Here is a 21,270-nt window from a genome sequence, read left to right on the forward strand (position 1 = left end):
AGAATATACCATGCAAGACCTTCTAGAATATATGGTTCACCAAAATTACATAAAAGTAACTGTCCACTTAGACCTGTTGTGGATTCTATAGGCAGTCCTACGTATTATTATTATTATTATTATTATTACTACTACTATTACGGGCGACTCCAGGGAGGCCCTAAACATCATGTCCACACAACTATTCGACATTCTCACACTATCTATCATACCTTGCCTTGAACTCATTCACTGTCGTAACACCCACAACAGACTCTGGCAGCTTATTCCACTCATTTACCACTCTAAAAGCAAAGAACCTAGCTCTAACACCCTTGCTAACCACACTCTTGCCCAGCTTCCATAGATGTCCCCTAGTTCTCCCACCACCAGTCCTGTTCTCAAAAATATCCTCTGAATTAATCCTATAGAAACCCTTTAGCAATTTCTGCCTATCAACCAATGTATAAAACAGCATCTATAGATCAACAAACCATCAAAAGACTCAGAATATACCATGCAAGACCTTCTAGAATATACGGTTCTCCAAAATTACATAAAAGTAACTGTCCACTTAAACCTGTTGTGGATTCTATAGGCAGTCCGTATAAAATATCAAGATTTCTGTCTAACCTTCTCCACCCCCCCCCTCCTCATAGGCCACCTAGCTTCTTCAATAAAAAAATTCCATAGAATTTCATACAAGTATAAAAGACATTAAAAATTGTTAGATACAGATGTGTTGGTAAGCTTTGGCATTGTCTTTCTTTTCACCCTTATCACCTAACTTAGCCAACTTTTATCTTGAACACCTAGAAGAAAGAATTTTCTCTCTTGACTGAAAACCAACAATTTGGCTGTGGTACATTGATGATGTCTTTGCATTTTGGGGTCGCACACAACCAGAACTCCACTCATTTCTACAAAAAAAATCAACACATTACATCCTCATATCAAGTTCACAATAGAAAAAGAATCATTAAAAGATATTTCCTTTCTAGATTTACACATCCAGCATAAACAAGATGGACCTTTTTCACACATCACATCACATCAGCTCACCATCCATCTCAAAAATATGGCATCATAAAATCTTTAGTATCCAGAGCACATAAGATTGTTTTTCTAAAGAATCTCTAAAACAAGAATTGGAAATTGTCAAAGAAACAGCCTTACTAAATGGATATAATCTAATAATAACCCCCCCCCAAATAATAATTAACCACTCTCTTATAAAACAACAGACAAGAAGAAGCCCATAGGACTCCTATACCATATATTAAGAGTATCTCATACTCTGATCACTGATGCTACCTGGCATATACCAAGTACCATGTTTGTACAACTTGTCTTACTACGGACAAACAGGAAGATATGTAAATAAATGTATCTCTGAACATCAAGACCACATCCATCTTATCAAACCTCACAAATCTGGCCTGGCATCACATGGAATTGAAAACACTAACCACAGGATCCAATGACAAAACACTAAGCTGCTGCATAGATCCATATATAAACATGAACATTTATACAAAGAAAATTTTGAAGTCCCACTTCATCGACCTAATCTCAGTTGTAATGACTGCCTCACTATTCCAAAAGCATGGAAAATTGTCATCCTCAATTCCATTAAAATAATTATCTCATATATATATTTTATTTTTTAAGTTTAATCATTTAATTATATACATAAAGGGATTCCAATTTAAACATATACTGTTTTCTTATTAAATTCTTTATTGTTGTTTGCTGTTTGTACTGATGATGTCTTAATGATACGTAAGACAAAATATTTACATAATAAATTTATTTTTACTGTGGCATACGTGTTATTCTATAGCAATGGATATGTCACAGGTTTCATTATACAAGAAAGAGGATGTGCATGTTCTGAAGTATATGTTGTGTTTACAAAGTTGTCACATAACAAATTGGTAATTAAATTGGGCTGGATGGGAAGATCTGTCTATCCCATGTTACTTTAGATAATCTCCCTAACTATCTTGGATAGGAGATTGTCTATCCAAGTTACCTATGGAGATGGGAGGATGACTCAGAAGAGTACACTCATCTTCATCATAAAATTCTTGATGTGTACCCTCAGTGGGGTATGTAACACCATGTAGTGCTACACAATAAGTTTACATCATTACTAATATCCCATCAACAGTTTACCTCCACATTCATATATTATCTGTCAGAACACCAATATTGCAAAATCTTCTAACTGCATCAGTCCACCTAGATCTTGGTCTTCCTCTGATCTTTTTCCTAATATCAGACACTTAACCTTTCCTCTTCCATTCTGTTTAAGTGACTATACTACCTGATATTAAAACTTCCCACACAGTCTTAAATGCAAAAAAAAATCTTTCCTATAATCTTCAGTTTTTGTGATTTGTATTTGATTTCATCTGTTTGCTCCCCAAATTTTTCTCATAATTCTCTTATCTATGAATTTTAGCCATTGATCAACTGCTTTATTTCTAATGCATATCTCAACTCCATAAGTTGAGAAATTGCTGAGCCGAGTTGGCCTGGTTAGCGTATCCGCTCTCCAGCCAAAAGGCTACGGGTTCAAATCCCTCCTTGACCATGGATGTTTGCAAAATTGTCTGTGAAAATACTAGTGGTGGTGTGCAGTAGATAGCATTGGTATAGTTGTGGTTCATTGCAGTTGGTGGAGACAGAGAGTTGTAGAGTAGGTGCCCTTCCTCGATGAGTCTTTGGACTCCCTGGAGGTGTCACATAATAATAAGTTAAAATTGGTTTAAACACTATCACATATACAGCTAGTTTGGTGTTTTGACTAATTTCTTTTTTATTCCATATAAATTTAAATTCAGCTCATTCTCCACTATACCAGTTTTGCTTATTCTCTTGTCTGTTTCGAATTTAATTTGCACTTTGATTAAAAAATGTGACTAAATATTTTTCTTGTTCTATAAATTCTCCATTCAGAATAAAGATGCTCTTTATTGTGTTCCTACTTTTTTCATAGTTACATCTTTTTATTGGTTCTACTGATTTCCATGCCAAACGATTACAGCAGTTACCAATTTAATTAAGAAATCAAAAACATACTAGATTTATTTAAGAATCACCTGCATAAAGTAACGAGTGCTGAGAATAATATATCCAATTTTGATTTGTAATGCCACTTTCCTTTAGAACGAAATTCATATTGATGATGAATAATGGTGGAGATAGTGTGCACTTTTCTCCTGAACCCATCTTGTTCTCAAAGTTTCTCTTCTGCAAATTTTTGTTAATTTCTTCTCAAGCATGCTTGCATTGATATAAAACACTCTGTAAGAAAATTCTTAGAAATTTCTTCTCAAAGACCTTTATTTATATTATACATGAAGTCCATGATTAGGATGGTGTCTAGAACTATTGCATAATCTAATCCTTTAGATAATACTGATAATTCATCATTAGATAATATAACTGACAGTACAGGATTATAGAACACCAATCAAACGATAACAGACAATTCTAAAAGTCTTAGTAAGCCCATCTTAGTAGCTAATGCATGATAATTAACACAGTCAATAATTTCCTAACTTAAAAAAAAAATAAATAAAATATAGGCTCGCTTTTACTTATTCACTACAATAGGGTGACAAATGTATTGGAGAAGGGAGATGTATATATGGTGGTATATTTAGATTTTGTAAAAGCCTTTGAGAGGTGGCATTGCCAAATGACAAGGTGCAACTAAATTGGAACAGATAGAGGTAGATACTAAATTGGTGAGTTGGACAGTTGATTTGCTATGAAACTGGTAACCACAAGTTATCTGTATTAATGATGTTGAGACAGATTTAACTAGAGATGTGTAGCTGTTTGCAGATGATGGAGAATAGTGAGGAGGCCAGCAGATATAGCCTTACAGGATGATCTAAATAGACTGTATTCAGATCATCCTGAGTGGGCAAGTGAGGTGGTGCTCTCCATTCATTGTTGCCAAGTGTAAGATTTTGAAATTTGGTAGACAAGATGGGATGCAAAGTATGCAGTTGGTGGTTAAAGTTTGAATGAGGAGGAACTGAGAGAGATCTGGGAATGGTGACGAAGAGAGACCTGAAGTTTTTAGGTCTCTCTTCACTTCGATACAACTTACAATTGTGAAGTTGTATCGAATTGTGACAATGATGAGAAGAATCTTATATGCAGAAGTAAAGAGGTTATGGTTCTATAACCATAAGGCTTTATGGTTCTATAACCATAACCTTCCTACCGGCTAGGACGTCTATAGACGTCCAACTAAATCTGGATAAGAATCAGCCCACCTGTTTAAAGAACCTGGATAAGAAGTGCAATTTGACTGTCATATCCATTAGAAGGTGTGATAAACCCTCACGCTGAAGAGAAAGGTTAATCGGATTATCTCCCGTTCGTAGCTGCCTCTCAGTTGCCTATAACAAGAAACGGACTTTCTTGTTCCATGCTGGTGAACTGGATTTTAGTTATATATGATAGACTAAAAATAGAGAAATTATTTATATTTTTGTTTTCTCTTTTTATTGTACAATACAATTTTAATTTCTGGACAAAATAAAGGTCTTGCATAATTTCTTCACTTAACCAATTTAATTTTTTATTTTTTTCCGCTAATTTTTTTCTAATCGCTACTAGACAAAAGATTTTTCTTTGTTCTCGAAGAAATTAATTCACGATAATTATTTGGAATATTCTTTTAAAAAAAGAAAAGAAAACCGGCTGCCGACATTCCAGGTTATATTAATTTTATTTTTGTACGAAACCATCGAAATTGAATAATACTTAACAGATTTCCTTTAGGACACGCTTGAGCAACTTTGCTTTATAGAGAATAACATGAAATTCTTTAATCATATTACTAAATTTTTTCTTCATGTTGTATAGTAATCTGTACTTTTACTTTCTTGGTTTCCTTGTATAATTGGTCATTACGAAATGAAATTAACAGTTATGATTTAAATTTATATTTTCTGCATAATTCAGATATTTTATTTTCCAATTTTTAAAGTAAGCGATAGATTTGCTTATTTTTATCATTCAAAATATGTATATCAAATGTGAAATTTCATTTCCATATTTTTACAATAGAATTGAACTTTATTTCGCCTCTGATAGTTTAACCCCCCCCCCCCCTGCCATTGCATTACTATCACACACCCGAAAACTGTTATGAAACATAGGTACAGTTTTTATTTAATTCGTTATTTTTCTCTAGTAATTGTTCCACATAACTTTAATTTTTCGATACTGAAACTATGTGGTGATTATTATAAATTAGCAAATTATAAATCAGACAATATACATATTTCCTGATTATTATAAATCAGGAAATTATGTGATATTCGGATATAGGTGAAATTAATATTTAAAATCACTGTCATCCTTCAAATGCAATATCAGAATAAAGAAAGTGAAAAACCCGAAGTTTCGAAATACATTTCGAAAGCCCGCTCTCGAAATGTATTGGTCTACAGACTGGATTCTGAACACGCCAATCTTTTGTGATGTTATGACTGAAAAACAATTCAGTCTCATCATGAAGTATTTGCATTTTCAGAATAATGAGGAATACGATCAGGCAACACATCCTTGCCCAGTCCTCAACAAAATTTATGATTTTCTGATGAAAATCCGTCAAAAATGTAGATCACTCTACATTCCTGAGAGAGACTTGAGTATCGATGAAAGCCTTATGCCATTCGAAGGTGGACTGAAATGTAAGCAGTATATTCCCAAAAAGAAAGCGAAGTATGGAGTAAAATTTTTTATGCTTTGCGAATCGGAAAGTGGATATCTTTGGGATTTCAAACCTTATACGGGAAAGCAAACTGTAATCGAGCACGATAAATATTCGGATCTCCCCTTGTCGATGCGTGCAGTAATGCAGTTACTAGACCCTTTACTGGGGAAAGGTTACTGCATTATAATGGATAATTATTATATATGTGTCCTGAACTCGCTGATTTGCTTTTACAGCATCTTACAGATAGTTATGGTACTGTAAATGCAAAAAGGCGAGATATGCCTCCAGATCTGGCTTCAGGAAAGCTATCGAAGGGGGAAATCCGAACTTATCAGCGAGGGAAAGTCTTTGCACTACGTTGGAAAGACAAAAAAGATGTTTTTCTGCTATCTTCCCTGCACAATCCATCAGCGGAATCCGTGGAGAAGAATGGTTTGAAGAAAGAAAAACCCATTGCTGTGTGTGCATACAACGACAGTATGGGTTGAGTCGACAGGTGCGATCAGTAGCTATCATTCTACTCTGTAATGAGGAAACAGCATAAAAAATATTACAAAAAAGTGTTTGGACATGTTATTTGAATTTTGAAGTGTTTGGATTTTGTTATTTGGAACAGTTTCCTCCTGTACAAGAAAAAATGTTTGTCTACCATAACATATCTAGAATACAGAATAGAAATTGCGAAAGCATTGCTGCATGCACATGCACCTTCTTCAGCAAGCAGAAAAACAGGAAATCCTGCCAGACATCTGAGGTTGAACGCTGCTAACTCCAACCATTATCCCGAAAATCTACCACCAACGGCTAATAAAAAAAAAAACCTCCACGCAAATATTATGTATGTAATAAAAAAAATATCAGAAAGGAAACAAAAATCTGGTGCCCTGAGTGTAAAACTGCTTTGTGTGTTTACCCTTGCTTCAAGATGTTCCACGCTGTTCAAGAATTTTAAATTCTGAACAGTATGAAATAAAAAATGTTTGTTTTCAAGGCCATCAAAACAGTCCTTTTCAGGACTACAAATATTGATAGAGGGATACCCGAATGCACTGTTTCTTTTTCATCTTGAAGGCTAATTTTTAAGTTCTTTTTATGACACAGAGAAACTGGAAGGTGTATTCCAGGTAAAGTATTTCATCAAAACAATAAAAAATAATGAAATAAAATCTACCCTATATATATATATAAAATGATAAGCTTTTTTATGTCATGTTTATCGAAATGTTTTGAAACTCAGGGGCTACCCTGAGTGTCAAGTCTTCAAAATTCGAGTCATCAGAATTCAGGGGCTGAACCCCCTTTCGAGTTATCACAATTGAAGGAGAACTGGTCTACCATACCGGAACACGGGGGGTTGGGCATAGCCCCCCTAGTTAATAAATGAAATATATAAATAATAACGGGAATATTTTCACCTTGCCAACACTCAACATTGATGTGATATGGGTTCAAAATTTCTTGTTTCGGAGATATATATATATATATTACAAAGTTTGTAATAAAAATTTCTGCTACAATGAAGTTTGGCAAAATCAACAATATTATTACCACCTTATTTCTGTTTCTCGTGTGGGAGAAAAACGGTAAAATGTCACTCTTATAATTATATGAGATGTTATAATGGCAAAAATAGTAAGAAAAAAGTCATTTGCAGTTTCTCTTCAAAACACAAAGAAAGAACATTGTAAATTCAGCCAGTGGAAAAGAAAATACTACATATTTTTCTCCTGTTATCTGATTTTTTTTCTTATAGTTCAAAGAAGAAATCACTGCATATAACATGAAGTCTGCAGGAGGGAAAAAAATCTGGAAATTGGTTACATTATAACGAATAGAGAAATCATGTCAGAAAAATTATTCAAGTATGATTTTAATCTCAGCAGACATAACATTTTCTTCTAGATTAGATATCTAAAGTAACTGAACCTTTGCTACTATTTTACACTAAAATGAATGGGTATGTTCCCCAAGTGATTTACGTTTGTAACAGCTGTCTTGCGAACGATTTATGAAATAAATTATCTGAAATATCCGCAGATTGCTTAGGTCTATATCCTCCCACCCCCCAAAAAAAGAAGATTATGAAACGCATATGCACCTTTTCTTTGAAAATAATTCAAATCCTCTTTTTCAAGATAATTGTAAGATTTAATTTCTAATTTTTGATAATAAAAGTGAAACTGATCATTATAAATTAAGCAATTATTTTGGCATAAATAATGTATAAGCATGTAAACGAAATATCAGTATTTCTGTTAGAATATAGGTAATCAACAATCGAAAAGGAAACAAGACATTCTTGACATATTCTGCACTACAGCCTGGGGCACTTTAGTGTTCTCCCCTTTCTTCTCAATAGCACTGAGAGTAATAAGCCTTCAACTTTTCCTCCAGCTAAGAGGATATTACCAAGTATTTAGAAGACGTAGATTATTTCAGAAATAGCTTCCAGCAGCAGAAGAAGTAATATTTAGATTTTTTTAAAAGAAAAACAAACACAAATAATACTACTGAACTTTCTTTTGTGTGGTATGCATATAAACAATTTTGCATGGTGAAAATATAGCATATTATTTCTAAAATTTCACATAATTTCAGTGGGCAGTAGAACAGCTGGTTTTAGATTGCAAATAAATAGAACAGAATTAGAAGTTTCACAATACAATCTGATTGCCGTATATCTTTTGTCAAAATGGTAAAATGAAGTAATTGATTTTGAATGCTGTCTAGAAAAGCTTTCAAACCTGTGAGTTCTAGGAGAGGATAAGGAGGGGGGGGGAAGCATTAGAAAATCTTCAAAATGAAAAAGGATTTTGAATCATTCCGTATATGATATTTTTCACATTATATTTTCAACATATCTACGAGGATGTGCACTAGATATTATCGTAATATGCATAATACAAATAAATAAATAAATGACGAAGGCGAAGAATCACTGCTAAAATATCATTGGATATAAATTTTTCATACCAAAAAGACACACAATCGGAAACCGAGTAATGCAATGTAGCATTTTAACATTTTTTTTATTTTGTCTTTATGAATAACAAAAAATCGTTTCTAAAACTGAAATGTGATGATTCATATAATGCTATTTCGCTAGAAACGAAAGAAAAAGGACATATTTATTTCAATAAATATTGTTTAAAAATATAAATATTTGACATAATATTTTCAAAGCAAACATTTGAAAATTCTGAAATTCGAAAAAAAATTATTCAATTATTATACGTAAAGTGAAAGATCAATCAGTGCAACTCTTCCGGTGCACTGATTTGTAGAATTACCAAGTATTTATAAGACGTAGATTATTTCAGAAGTAGCTTCCAGCAGCAGAAGAAGTAATATTTAGATTTTTTTTTAAAGAAAAAGAAACAAATAATACTACTGAACTTTCTTTTGTGTGGTATGCATATAAACAATTTTGCATGGTGAAAATATAGCATATTATTTCTAAAATTTCACATAATTTCAGCGGGCAGTAGAACAGCTGGTTTTAGATTGCAAATAAATAGAACAGATTTAGAAGCTTCACGATACAATCTGATTGCCGTATATCTTTTGTCAAAATGGTAAAATTAAGTAATTGATTTTGAATGCTGTCTAGAAAAGCTTTCAAACCTGTATAGAAATTTAGAGTAGTTATGCAATTCAGTTCTAGGAGAGAATAAGGAGGGGGGGGGAAGCATTAGAAAATCTTCAAAATGAGCAAAATTGTTGAATCATTCCGTATATGATATTTTTCACATTATATTTTCAACATATCTACGAGGTTATGCACTAGATATTATCGTAATATGCATAATACAAATAAATAAATAAATGAAAGGGGAAGAATCACTGCTAAAATATCATTGGATATAAATTTTTGATACCAAAATGACACAATCGGAAACCGAGTAAGGCAATTTAGCATTTTAACATTTTTTTTTATTTTGTCTTTATGGATAACAAAAAATCGTTTCTAATTCTGAAATGTGATGATCCATATAATGCTATTTCGCTAGAAACGAAAGAAAAAGGACATATATATTTCAATAAATATTTGACATAATATTTTCAAAGCAAACATTTGAAAATTTTAAAATTCGAAAAAAAATTATTCAATTATTATACGTAATGTGAAAGAACAATCAGTGCATCTCTTCTAGTGCACTGATTTGTGGAATAAAATACACCAAATTCACTATCACTAAATAGATTCATTGCAAAAGCTGATCAGTGGGCATTTCAGGATTGATTTTTTTTTCGCATATGTAAAATTGGTTTCAATTTTTGGGAAGAGACACAATAAATCATTTTAGAGGCAAGAAAGGTCAAATAACTTTGGACAGTAAATGAAATTCTAAGCAACACAATAGACGTAAAGACAGGGGGAGGGGACACAAAGGTCACTCAGCAACAGTTAATCCACTAATGCTATAGAATAGCCGTAAAGAGATTAACGGCGGAGGAAGGTAATGGCATGATAAAAGGTAGAATGCCGACGAAGTTTTGATCCATGAAAAAAGCTAGGGAGTGTCGAATATTTCATCCACACCGGCCGGTTGGGAGGTTAATCAGACTGAACATGGATTATGTGCAGTTGTGGTGGATGGGTAGGAGCTCTAGCACCAAACAAAAAATCTTGAGTGCAAATTCTTCATCCTTAAATAAGTTGGGGCCCTAACAAGGTCCCACCCAAGTAGTGATACTGTAGCCAAATCATTTGATAACAGTCAGAAACAAGAGACATGCGATACTACTATTTATGTACCAGTGTTTCTCATCATCCACGCAACAGATGAAAAGCCAATAGCGAAAATGCCACTCTTTATTCAAAAGAGTTTAGGACTTGCAGGTTCTTCCAAAAAACAGTTAAAGAACTATGTTATGGTGATATCCTCGTGGAAACATGTCAGCAACATTCTGAAAAACTACTGAGAGCAACATCAGTTGGTGATACACCAATCACAGTAACACACAAAGCACTCACTTCTTATAGAGAAGTGATATTACTGGATTTTCTTAATGTTCCTGATGAGGGGATATGTTGAAAAGAGGATGATAATAAATCTTGCTCTTCAAAAAAACCTAAATGTGTCAACTGTCATGAAGTACATCCAGCCTACTCCTGTGCATGTCATTGGTGGAAGGATGAAAAAGAAATACAGAACGTCGTGCAGTTGTGCTGATGTGTGTGGAGCCTCCATGTGGTATTCCCTTCGTTCGACGAGGCTTTCGAGACAATGATTTGAAAGTCTACCAGTCAGCAGTCAGCCCAGCAGACGAAAAGCACAGATGCATGCAGAGATATCCTGATGTAAAATGCAGAGAGAATCCGTGAAGAATACCTTAGAATATGCAGAGTGAACTTGAAATCAAAGGTGAATATCCAGACGAAATTAGTGATGAGACCAAGTAGCAACCCAGCAATTGGTAATATACAGTTTATGCTCTCTTACAAGTGAAATTGTTTAAGAAGAATGTTTGTGAATACTAGGATAGACTCTAGTAATTGTTTCATTATTTTATTGAGAAAAAATTCAGAATTCTGTATAGGATATAGTGAAACAGCCCATCGTGTCTAGAACATATTTCCTAAAGGATAGAGATCTAATGTGTGTATTGTATGAGATAATTTTGTTGGGAGCATGTGGAGAAAAAAATTGAATAGGTCTTTTAATTAATGTACATAGAATTGAAAGTTAAGAGTGATATATCAAGTGAATATTTAGTTATCATGAGTGAGATTCTTTGAATGCAATCCATGAGAGAGTTTAAGAAGTTGTAAACTAAGTACTCATTCATTGTCTATTTTAGAATGTCTATTCAGTTTAGTATTATAAAGTGTATGATATGTCTTTTGAATTAAATGTTTTGTTTTGAGTTTAACTGCTGCCTTGCCTAAATTTTGTTCTATTGCACTTGCTCATAAAATTTACGAACCATAGTGGGAGGTTAGATAAGGATAGGTTACGACTGAAAGAAAAGAGAATTATAGTTTAATAAGATTGAATGCTAACTGTTTTCTGGTTCCTTGGTCATACAAGCTTTGTTAATCTAGGATTTGGGGTGGCACAGATTAAAAATAAATTTTCTCTGAATCCGAATAAGGAATTAGAACCAGTGCTGAGACAAAGGAATAGGTATCTGCCATTAGTAATTCCTTTGTCCCACAAACCAATAGCTTTACTCTTATTAGTAATTCGGCCTACTGATTATTTTGAGTCAAGAAGATAAAGTTTATAATATAGAGAAATATTGTAGAAGAAAGATATTGGAAAGATTTTACAATTTAACAATGGCGAGCCAGCTGGGATTTTGATTTAAGAAGGTTTAAGTACAAAAGAGATAAGTATAAGTATAAAGGATATTAAAAACATAATGAGACTTATAAAAGGATATTTATATACGATATAACACTACCTCTCTTCATTCACTATAACTATGTGCTTTATGCCACACCTCTCCATCTCTGTCACTCCCCCCCCCTTCTCCCCACTCCCGTATTTGCCCACTCTGTACTGTCATATTTCTTTCCCAACTACACTTATCTTTCACATGTTGCAACAACTGTCTCGAATTTCTTTCAATATTCTTTTTAATCTCTAAGTCATTTGTACCCATTGTAGCTGTTAACTCTTATGTTAATTAATTCTTTTGTGAAAAGCCCTTAGGTATTTGTTTTATTGTACCACCAGGAAAGTGCATCTGTAATGATCAAATCTCTGCATAATGTAATTTTATTGTTTCAAAAATTCAGCTTATACACTTCTTCATTTGAAATATAGCATGGTTGATTCACTTTCTTCACATGCATGCTTTATGGTAAGTGCTACACTATAACTGTAAAAAAAATTCTGGCCAAAGCCATATAGCATCAATGCTGTTTTAAAGGAAATTTAATTATGGCCAACCTTTATAAAGTTAAAGTCCCTAAAACTGTCCTTTGGCCTCTACAGTTACTGAGAGGAAACAAGGGCATAATTATTTGTTGAACTATGCTGTAACCTTTCTTATTTTTTTCTCTTTCTTTTTACATTATGACATTGAATTATATTGAATTAGGATTTTAATAACTTGTGGAAATAAACATTTAATTTCACTGTGATACTGAAATTTCTTTTAACTAAACACAGCTATGAAATGTTGGAGGATATGGATCAAGCTATGGAGTGGTAATTAAGAAATTGTGTGCATTCTTTATATTGTTTGAAATGTATAGTATATAATTAATGAAAGGAAATTTCAAGTACTCAGAGTTATATTGTTAACTATAGCCTCCAGTTAAACATTAATCCTGTTTTTAGTTTGCTGTTTGCTCAGTAAATGTGATTTCATCGAACATTATTTTTTGCCTTGTTTACAAAAAAAAAAAAAAAAAAAAGGAGCATTTTATGCATCCCTTGGATTAAAAATGTGGGTAACAGGAAGCACTCGATGACATAAGTGTGTTGATCTCAGGATTCAGCAGCAGTGGAGATAGTGCTTTGAAAACAGGTAAGTACCCGTTTGTGGATACCAGTAGAAAGAAAAGAACATGAAAGATGTATGTATGGATTTGACCTTGAGTAGCGTGGCAGAGGGAGATGTTTTGTTTGATGGCTGTGATCATGTGAGTGAATATATGGAGAGAGGAATAGAACTGCTGAGAAAGGAGATGGAAGGCATGAAGACTGAGTTGAGAATGAAGAGTTAGAAGACTGTCGAGGTTAGGAGAATGAGAGAGCAAGGAAGAGAAAGCGAGTGAGATAGATAAAGAGAATGAGAGAGCAAGGAAGAGAAAGTGAGTGAGACAGATAAAGAGAAGTTGGGGAAAGTGTAGACAGTGTAGGACCAAGGAATAGAGATGAGAGGGAAGGTGGAAGAGAAATGAGAGAGAGAGAGAGAGATTGGAAGCAGATAGGGTTAGGGATGCCAGTGAGAGAAGAATGAATATGTATTGAGTATCATACAAAGTTTGTACCTGAATCATGTTTGGAGATTTATGATTCTTGATAGTGACGGTTGACACAAATGACCCAAGAGGTAGTTTGAATCATGTAGCAAAAGATTTCAGATTGATGTTAAGGATAATGCAGCAGAAATGTATTGGTGGAAGATGGTGTGTTGCCTCAGTATGATAATGCAGAGTAGAGAAGAGAAACAGTGATAATCAATGAGATGATAGAAAGGTGCAAAGCAAGTGATCATTATGGGAGACTTCAATTATAGCAATATAAATTGGATAGAGGAGGCAGCATACAGTACTAAGGGAATTGGACTTCATGAGGGGGGACAGTTGTCTCAGGCAGCTTGTCACTGAGGAAACATGAGGAGCAAAAGTTTTGGACTTGATCGTAGCATCAAAGAATTTGATTGTGACTGAGATCTCATACTTGTCTCCAATTGGTGAGATTAATTGCATAGTCCATCCTGACTTGGAGGATGAATAGGCATGTAGAAGTATCAAGGCAGAAGGAATTTATCTGTGGAATTATAAGGCTGGCAACTAAGAAACCAGCTTGCAACAATACAATGGATGAATGAAGGGTCAGTAGCACATGGGAGGTACTTAAAAAAAATTTGTTGACAGCAATGGCAGATTGTGTACCTTGAGTGGATGACTAGAGAAATTAAATAAGAATTGCATAGAAACTGAGGTTAGCACGGTTAGCCTAGTGGCTTTGTGCTTTGCAACCATATGCCTGGGGAAGGAGTGTCCTAGGTTCAATTCCTGTCAGTGACATGAGGAGCGATAGGATCTTCCTCAGCCATAGCCAAAGTAGCCAGTCTTGGGCGTGGACAGCAGAGTTTTTCCCACCACTTTATCTGAGGTTTTTCATCCTGCAAGCAGGCAAACCGGCCTCATGAACACACAGAGATACAGTCAGGAATACTTAGAGGCATAAGACTGACCATCTTATCCTCATATTTCGGTTATGAAATCCAGGCATGCTTGGAAGGTTGTGGGCCTTAAAGGCCTCTTAAAGCCATTGGGATAGGATAAATAGAAACCGAGGTGAAGAAAGTTGCACAATGAACATAATACTCAGTTTAGAAAGATGGCTAGTATAGTAAGGAGAAGAAAAAAAAAAATAGAATTTGAGAAGAGACTAGCACTGCAATCCAAGATGTTTTTTTTTTCTGTGACCAGTAGGAGGAAAAATAATTGTGATGGATTAACTTGCTGGATGGAAACAGGAGTCAAGTAACCAGTGTAGATGATATACATAGGCTGTTCGATAAGTAATAAGACTATATTTATACAGAAAACAGATTACCTTTAATCGTCATAATTTACATGGTCTTTTTCGAAGTAACTACCGTAAGACGTGATGCATTTGTCCCAATGTTGCGTTCACTTCTTAAACACATGTGAAAGTCCATTTTTTGAGAATTCTTTCAAAACCGCCTCCTCATCTTTTACACATGCTTTGTTGCTTTCGAAATGGCGGCCTCTTAGTGGTTTCTTGAGCTGAGGAAACAGCCAGAAATCACACAGTGCGAGATCAGGACTGTATGGAGGGTGTGGTAGGATATCTGTGTTGTTCTTCTGCAAAACGTCCACTACACAACCAGCAATATGTGGCCTTGCATTATCGTGGTGCAGTAAGAAGCCATTCTTCAGCAATGGATGCTTCCTTTTGACGTGCTTGATGATAATTGCTGCTGTATTGATCATTGTCTCTGTGATGGACGTTGAAGGTCTTCCCTCATGTTCGAGATCTTCCACATTTTGCCTTACTTCCTTAAAAGTTTTATGCCAGCAAAAAACACTTGCCCTCGACATTGCTTCATCGTGGAAAGCTTCGCATATCATGTTAAAAGTGTCCGATGCCGATTTTTGCAAACGCACACAAAATTTAATCGCATAATGCTGTTCCAAGGACACTTCCATTTTGAAGCGTCCTTGCAACTTCCATTTCGAAGTTCCACTTCCATTTCACTCCTCGTAGGTGCGCCGAAACAAGCTTGCGTTTAGTCACGTGACACTCTGGCACATCAGCCCGTATGTGCCATCTATCAACCTCTTTTGTTAATACAGACAGCAACATTTCTTTATTCCACAGAAATTAATATTGTGATGAGTGGTTTCGCCACAGTAAAATTAGTCTTATTACTTATTGAACAGCCCACGTATTTGAACTAGTTAATGATCATTTTATTAAAGTGTTCCATCCTGGTAAAGCAGGTATTTTATCTAGAGGGATAAGGAGCAGTGAAGTGTCAGTAGAGGATGTATTCTGAATACTGAGTGCAGTAGAAGTCAGTAAGGTGTGTGTTAACCTGGCTGTTTAATAAAAGTTGCAGCAGAGCATGTTCCTAAGGAGGGTAAGATAATGTCCTTGCATAAGGGTGGTAGTAGAATGGAGGTACCAAACTATAGGCCAGTTTGCATTTTTTCTGTAGTTATGGTGTTGGATAAATTGGTAAGAACTCATATATATAGAATTAGGCAGATGAAGGCATTATTATTTATGAAGGCCATCATGGATTTGCTAAGGGATGCTCTTTGATCCACAGATCAGATCGGATGCTTCATATTCACCAAGTGGAGTTATGCTGGAAGAGGTGGAGAAAGCAAAGGATCATGGGATGATTGTAGATAGAAATTTAAAGTTCATAGGGCATATTGTAAAGGTTGTGAAAACAACTCAGTTGCTGCAATATTGAGGAGGACATTGATCAGAGAGATAAATGGTGGTGGTTTTCCATTGTATAAAGTTTTCATCAGACAATATCTGGATTTCTGTGTCCAGATATGGTCAACAAGGTTTGAAGGGGATGATATAACCTTGGAGAAAGTGCAGAGACAGATAATGACAATGATATAGATCTGTACAATGTTTGTTTTGAGGATAGTCTGAAGGCATGCAAACTAACAGAGTATAGTTGGTAGAAGATGGAGGGAGGGGAGACATGATTGATACACTTAAGCTGTTGAAAGGTTATCAGATTGATACATTGGAAATTTCCCACATAGCAGAATGAGGGAGAGGAACAAGGGGCCATCCCTGAAAGTTGCAAGAGGAAGTAAAGTAATCAGTACGGGTGAATTAGTCAGTTAGTTTTGATTTTTATGGCACAAAGGTCATCAAGGGTCATACTGCATCAGGACATAGGTTAAAGCAGTACATATGGTAAATGTTAGTAGGACAATCACAAACATCCATGCCCCCTGGCAGGATTTGAACCCACAGTCTCTTGGCTGCAAAGTACATACGCTAACCACTCGGCCAACCAGGCCAGCATAAGGATGGGTGAAGTAAAATTTTGCATGAAGAGTGATAGGAGCATGGAATGCATTGCCTGAGAGAGTAAAGTGCAAATAATGGATTGAGTTTAAGGAGTGGTATGATAGACTCTTTCTGTTGTCTAGTGTCAACCTCCCATGATGAGACTTGCGACTCCATGGAAATAAAAATAATTATTACACTTCACTTTTTTCATGATTCATTTAAGGAGCCTGCATAGTTGATCAGCAAATAATCAAAGTAAGAATTTATAACTTTAGAATTTATAATTAATTATAAAATTGATGTTTTATTCACAGAGTCCTAGATGACCTCTTCAGAAGAAATTACATGCATTGTGAATTAACCCAGTATGTTTACTCATCACCATGATGGATTATAAAGGGCAGAGAAAACATTTATCCTTTGTACATTTGTATCAGAAACAATATCCAAGTAATAGACAAAAAAATAATGGCAACACTCTGCTATCGGGTTGTGTTATCGGTAGTTGCAATGCGTCTTCTATGATGCACCAAACACGGGTGCAATTGATATGTAGATGTACTGCCAACATTCCTAAGGATGTGTGTGTGTGTGTATAAAGGCAATTGAGGCCTGCTGCCATTTATTACATCTTAGAATGGAATGAGAGGACTTCAGTGACTTTGAAAGGGATATGATTGTTGGAGCCAGACATGCAGGTGCATCTGTGACCAGAACTGCTGAAATTGATACATGTTAGTTGAAGAACAGTCTCTAAGGTTATGTCAGCCGACAGGACAAACATCATCAGTGGTATGCAATAGAGACCGAAAGCACTTACTGCAAGAGAGGTATGTTCGTGCATTAGTATGCTGTACCATGAAAAACAAGAGGACTACTGCTGAACAGTTATGTGAAAAATTCAATACAGGTTGTGAGAAATCCATTTCAATGAAAATTTCTGCACTGGGAAATACACAGAGTTAGATATCATGGTCAAGTTGCCTTACGCAAGCCTTTGATCACTCCTGTCAACACACGTCATTGCGTCCAATGGTGCAAAGATCACAGGCAGACTATACAAACATAGAGAGACGTGATATGGTCTGATGAATCCACATTCACACTGTTTGCTGCAAACGGTTGAATACATGTGTGGCATCAGCTGAATGAAGCCTACCAGCCAGACTGCTTGTTTCCAAATGAAAGGTTTTGATGCTTCTGTAATGGTCTTGGGGCACATTTTTCATGGCATGGTTTGGGTCCACTTGTTGTATCAAAAGGCAAATTTAGATGCTGCATGTTATCTTTCAATCATAAGTGATCATCCTTATCCCATATTGACACACTTTTCTCCTATGCAGCCATGTTTCAACAGGATAATGCTCCCATTCATTGAGCAAATGTGGTTACCCAGTGCTTTGCAGAATATGATAATAAGGTGTCCTGTCTGCCATGCCCATCCCATTTGCCATACTTAAATCCTATAGAACATTTATGGGAAATTTTGTAGTGAACACTTAGGTATCACTTCTAAAGAACAAATGAATTGATCCATTTTCTCTCAAACAAATGGTGTAAAATTCCTCCTGTTAAGTTCCAAGCGCTGACAGTCTCTATTCCTCAAAGAATACAGGTTGTACTTAGACGCCCACGGTGGACCAATGTCATATTAATTGGAATGTGTCACCGTTTCCATTTTTTTGTTCATTCTCTCTCTCTCTCTCTCTCTCTCTCTCTATATATATATATATATATATATATGGGAATAAATTTTTAACTTGGGTATATTGTATATTAGGATAACCAAGCAATTTTATATGCTTGGTTATTTTAGCTCCTAATCCCAAGTATGCAAACAATTAAGTTTGCGCCTGAAACAAAGTTCAAGTCTAAAGATGGTACAACACCAGGGCAACTCATTGTAAAGGTGGTTAAAGCTTTGATCACTATTCTTAGTATTTTCCCATAATGTAAAGCACATCTCACTAGAAGATGTATACTGCAATGCATTATGGGTGGGGTCACTACCCAGTATATTGTATATTAGGATAATGGGGTCATTATCCTAATATACAATATACCCAAGTTAAAAATTTATTCCCATCAATATCTCCTCCAGAGATTTTTATTAAAACTTAATACACCTTGTTGCAACTTATATAGGTAAAGTTGATAAGGCTTTGTATTACTAAAACCTTGGTATTTAGGGTCTAGCTACTCACTGAGGAGACCTCAAAAAAGGTCGAAACCGGTCTGGGTAGTGACCCAACCCATAATGCATTGCAGTATACATCTTCTAGTGAGATGTGCTTTACATTATGGGAAAATACTAAGAATAGTGATCAAAGCTTTAACCACCTTTACAATGAGTTGCCCTGGTGTTGTACCATCTTTAGACTTGAACTTTGTTTCAGGCGCAAACTTAATTGTTTGCATACTTGGGATTAGGAGCTAAAATAACCAAGCATATAAAATTGCTTGGTTATCCTAATATATATATATATATATATATAATGTTTAATACTAAGCATAATGTCATATGCTCAGTACATACACACACACACACTGAGTACATGACATTGTCATATGTTTTTATTATTATTATTATTATTCCTGATACCTCCAAGGAGTCCGAGGGCTCATCGTGGGAGGACATCTACAATTCTCTCTACACCTAACCTCTACTACGAATCATCTCCATCAACGCCATCTACCGCCCACTTCCAACACCACCACAACTAGTAATTTTTGTCTGTAAATTGCGTGTGTTCTGAAGGGCCGATTTGTATGTATGCGGGATGAAAAACCCGAGTTTCCGGGAGAAAAAAACCCTGCTACCTCCATATGAGATCGGCTAACTCACCTTCGATTGAAATCGACCAGATAAAGATTCCTCCCGTCGCGACGAGAATCGAACTTAGGCCTATTCCAATCGAAGGGCGCAATGTACCGTCGTTCTTCCAATTGCGCTACGGAGGCGCTTTTGACTAATAGAAAGCCATTATGTTTATTGCAGCATTTCTTTGTATACAATCTTAACTGGATAAATGACATCATAAGTATTTATAGCTATCATTCATTATTACTTATCATACATCAGAGAAATAATCACTAAGAAGACATTTTTTTTGTTGTGCATACAACTCAGATTACATAGAGAGCACATATTCATTTATAAAACAAGTAATTTTCTGTCAAAGCAGAAATTTATCTAATATAATTCTAAATTAATTTCATTCAAATTATAACTAAATTGCCATTAATGAAAAACAAATTGAAGCAACACATTTACAAAAAAAAAATAAATATTACTAAATAAAATAATTCCTAAACAACAAAATTTCAAATGATGTCATAATAAATTTAGTTTAATCCTTTATCCAAGTGTGAGCACACAAAGTTTGCTCCTGAAAATATCTTCAGGACTGAGGAAAGGTAGTGCAATGGCCCTTCCCTTAATGCATAACATTATACATATCTGCAAGGAGATGTGTTTTGCATTATGGGAGATACTGAGATAGGAGTGATGATAGCTTGATCCACCTTTGCTCCGAGTTGCCTGATGTTGCACCACCTTTCATCAGTCCTGAAGATATTTTCCAGTGCAAACTTTGTTTGCTCACACTTCGATAAAGGATTAAACTAAATTTATTATAGTCTAACCAAGGGCAAAATAAATTTTCAAATTCTCATTTCCCTCCTGTCGTGATTTGGTAACAGACTCACAGTTGAATCTCTTTTGCTATACTTTTTTTGCCTCCTCCAACTACACATATCTTTTCTCTTACTTCTCTTGAGTCATTCATTTTTTTCCTACCAGTGTAATCATATCTTCTAATTGCTCTACTTACTTACACATAGCTTCAACATCTCATGAGGTTTTGTACACAGAAAACATGCTGGTTTCATTACTCAGTCATATAATGTATCCCTAATTCATGGAATCACTTTAGAACCTCATAGTTTTTCTTATTTTTTTTTAACCATGTATTGTCCTTGCTCACCTTCCTTCTTTTTTTTCCCCAATCACCATACACTCTTCCAAACTCTCCAGCTTATGCTTAGTACTGTGAAGCACCTACTGAAACCTTGAAATTTCTAACTATATACTACATTCTTCTTTTTCAATGCTTTCATATCACTTTTCACACACTTTTACCCCTTTCACACAGTTATCACTGTCATGCACTGACATTTTCATTCATACTCCCTTTCCTTCTTGTGCATGTAACATACTCCTATCTGCTAAATTGTTCCTTCATTCAAAATTTTGCTGGGCATTCAGTAACTCACATTCCTCTACTTGCCTAATCAAAACACATTTTTAACAAATTTTCACTCCATCCTATT

General features: G+C 35.1%; 1 protein-coding gene across 1 annotated transcript in view; it reads left to right on the forward strand.

Annotated features, from left to right (window-relative positions):
• The window catches only part of nompB (intraflagellar transport protein 88-like protein nompB), a 277,618-nt gene that overhangs the window by 196,644 nt on the left and 59,704 nt on the right, over positions 1–21,270 (forward strand). Inside the window, exon 19 of the mRNA XM_090412432.1 lies at positions 12,856–12,894. Coding sequence (XP_090268558.1) covers positions 12,856–12,894 — 39 coding nt within the window. The remainder of the gene's footprint in view (positions 1–12,855; positions 12,895–21,270) is intronic.

Source organism: Typopeltis vanoorti, chromosome 22 (assembly GCF_054136105.1).
Source record: "Typopeltis vanoorti isolate ZY-2024b chromosome 22, IOZ_Tvanoo_1.0, whole genome shotgun sequence".
NCBI lineage: Eukaryota > Metazoa > Arthropoda > Arachnida > Uropygi > Thelyphonidae > Typopeltis > Typopeltis vanoorti.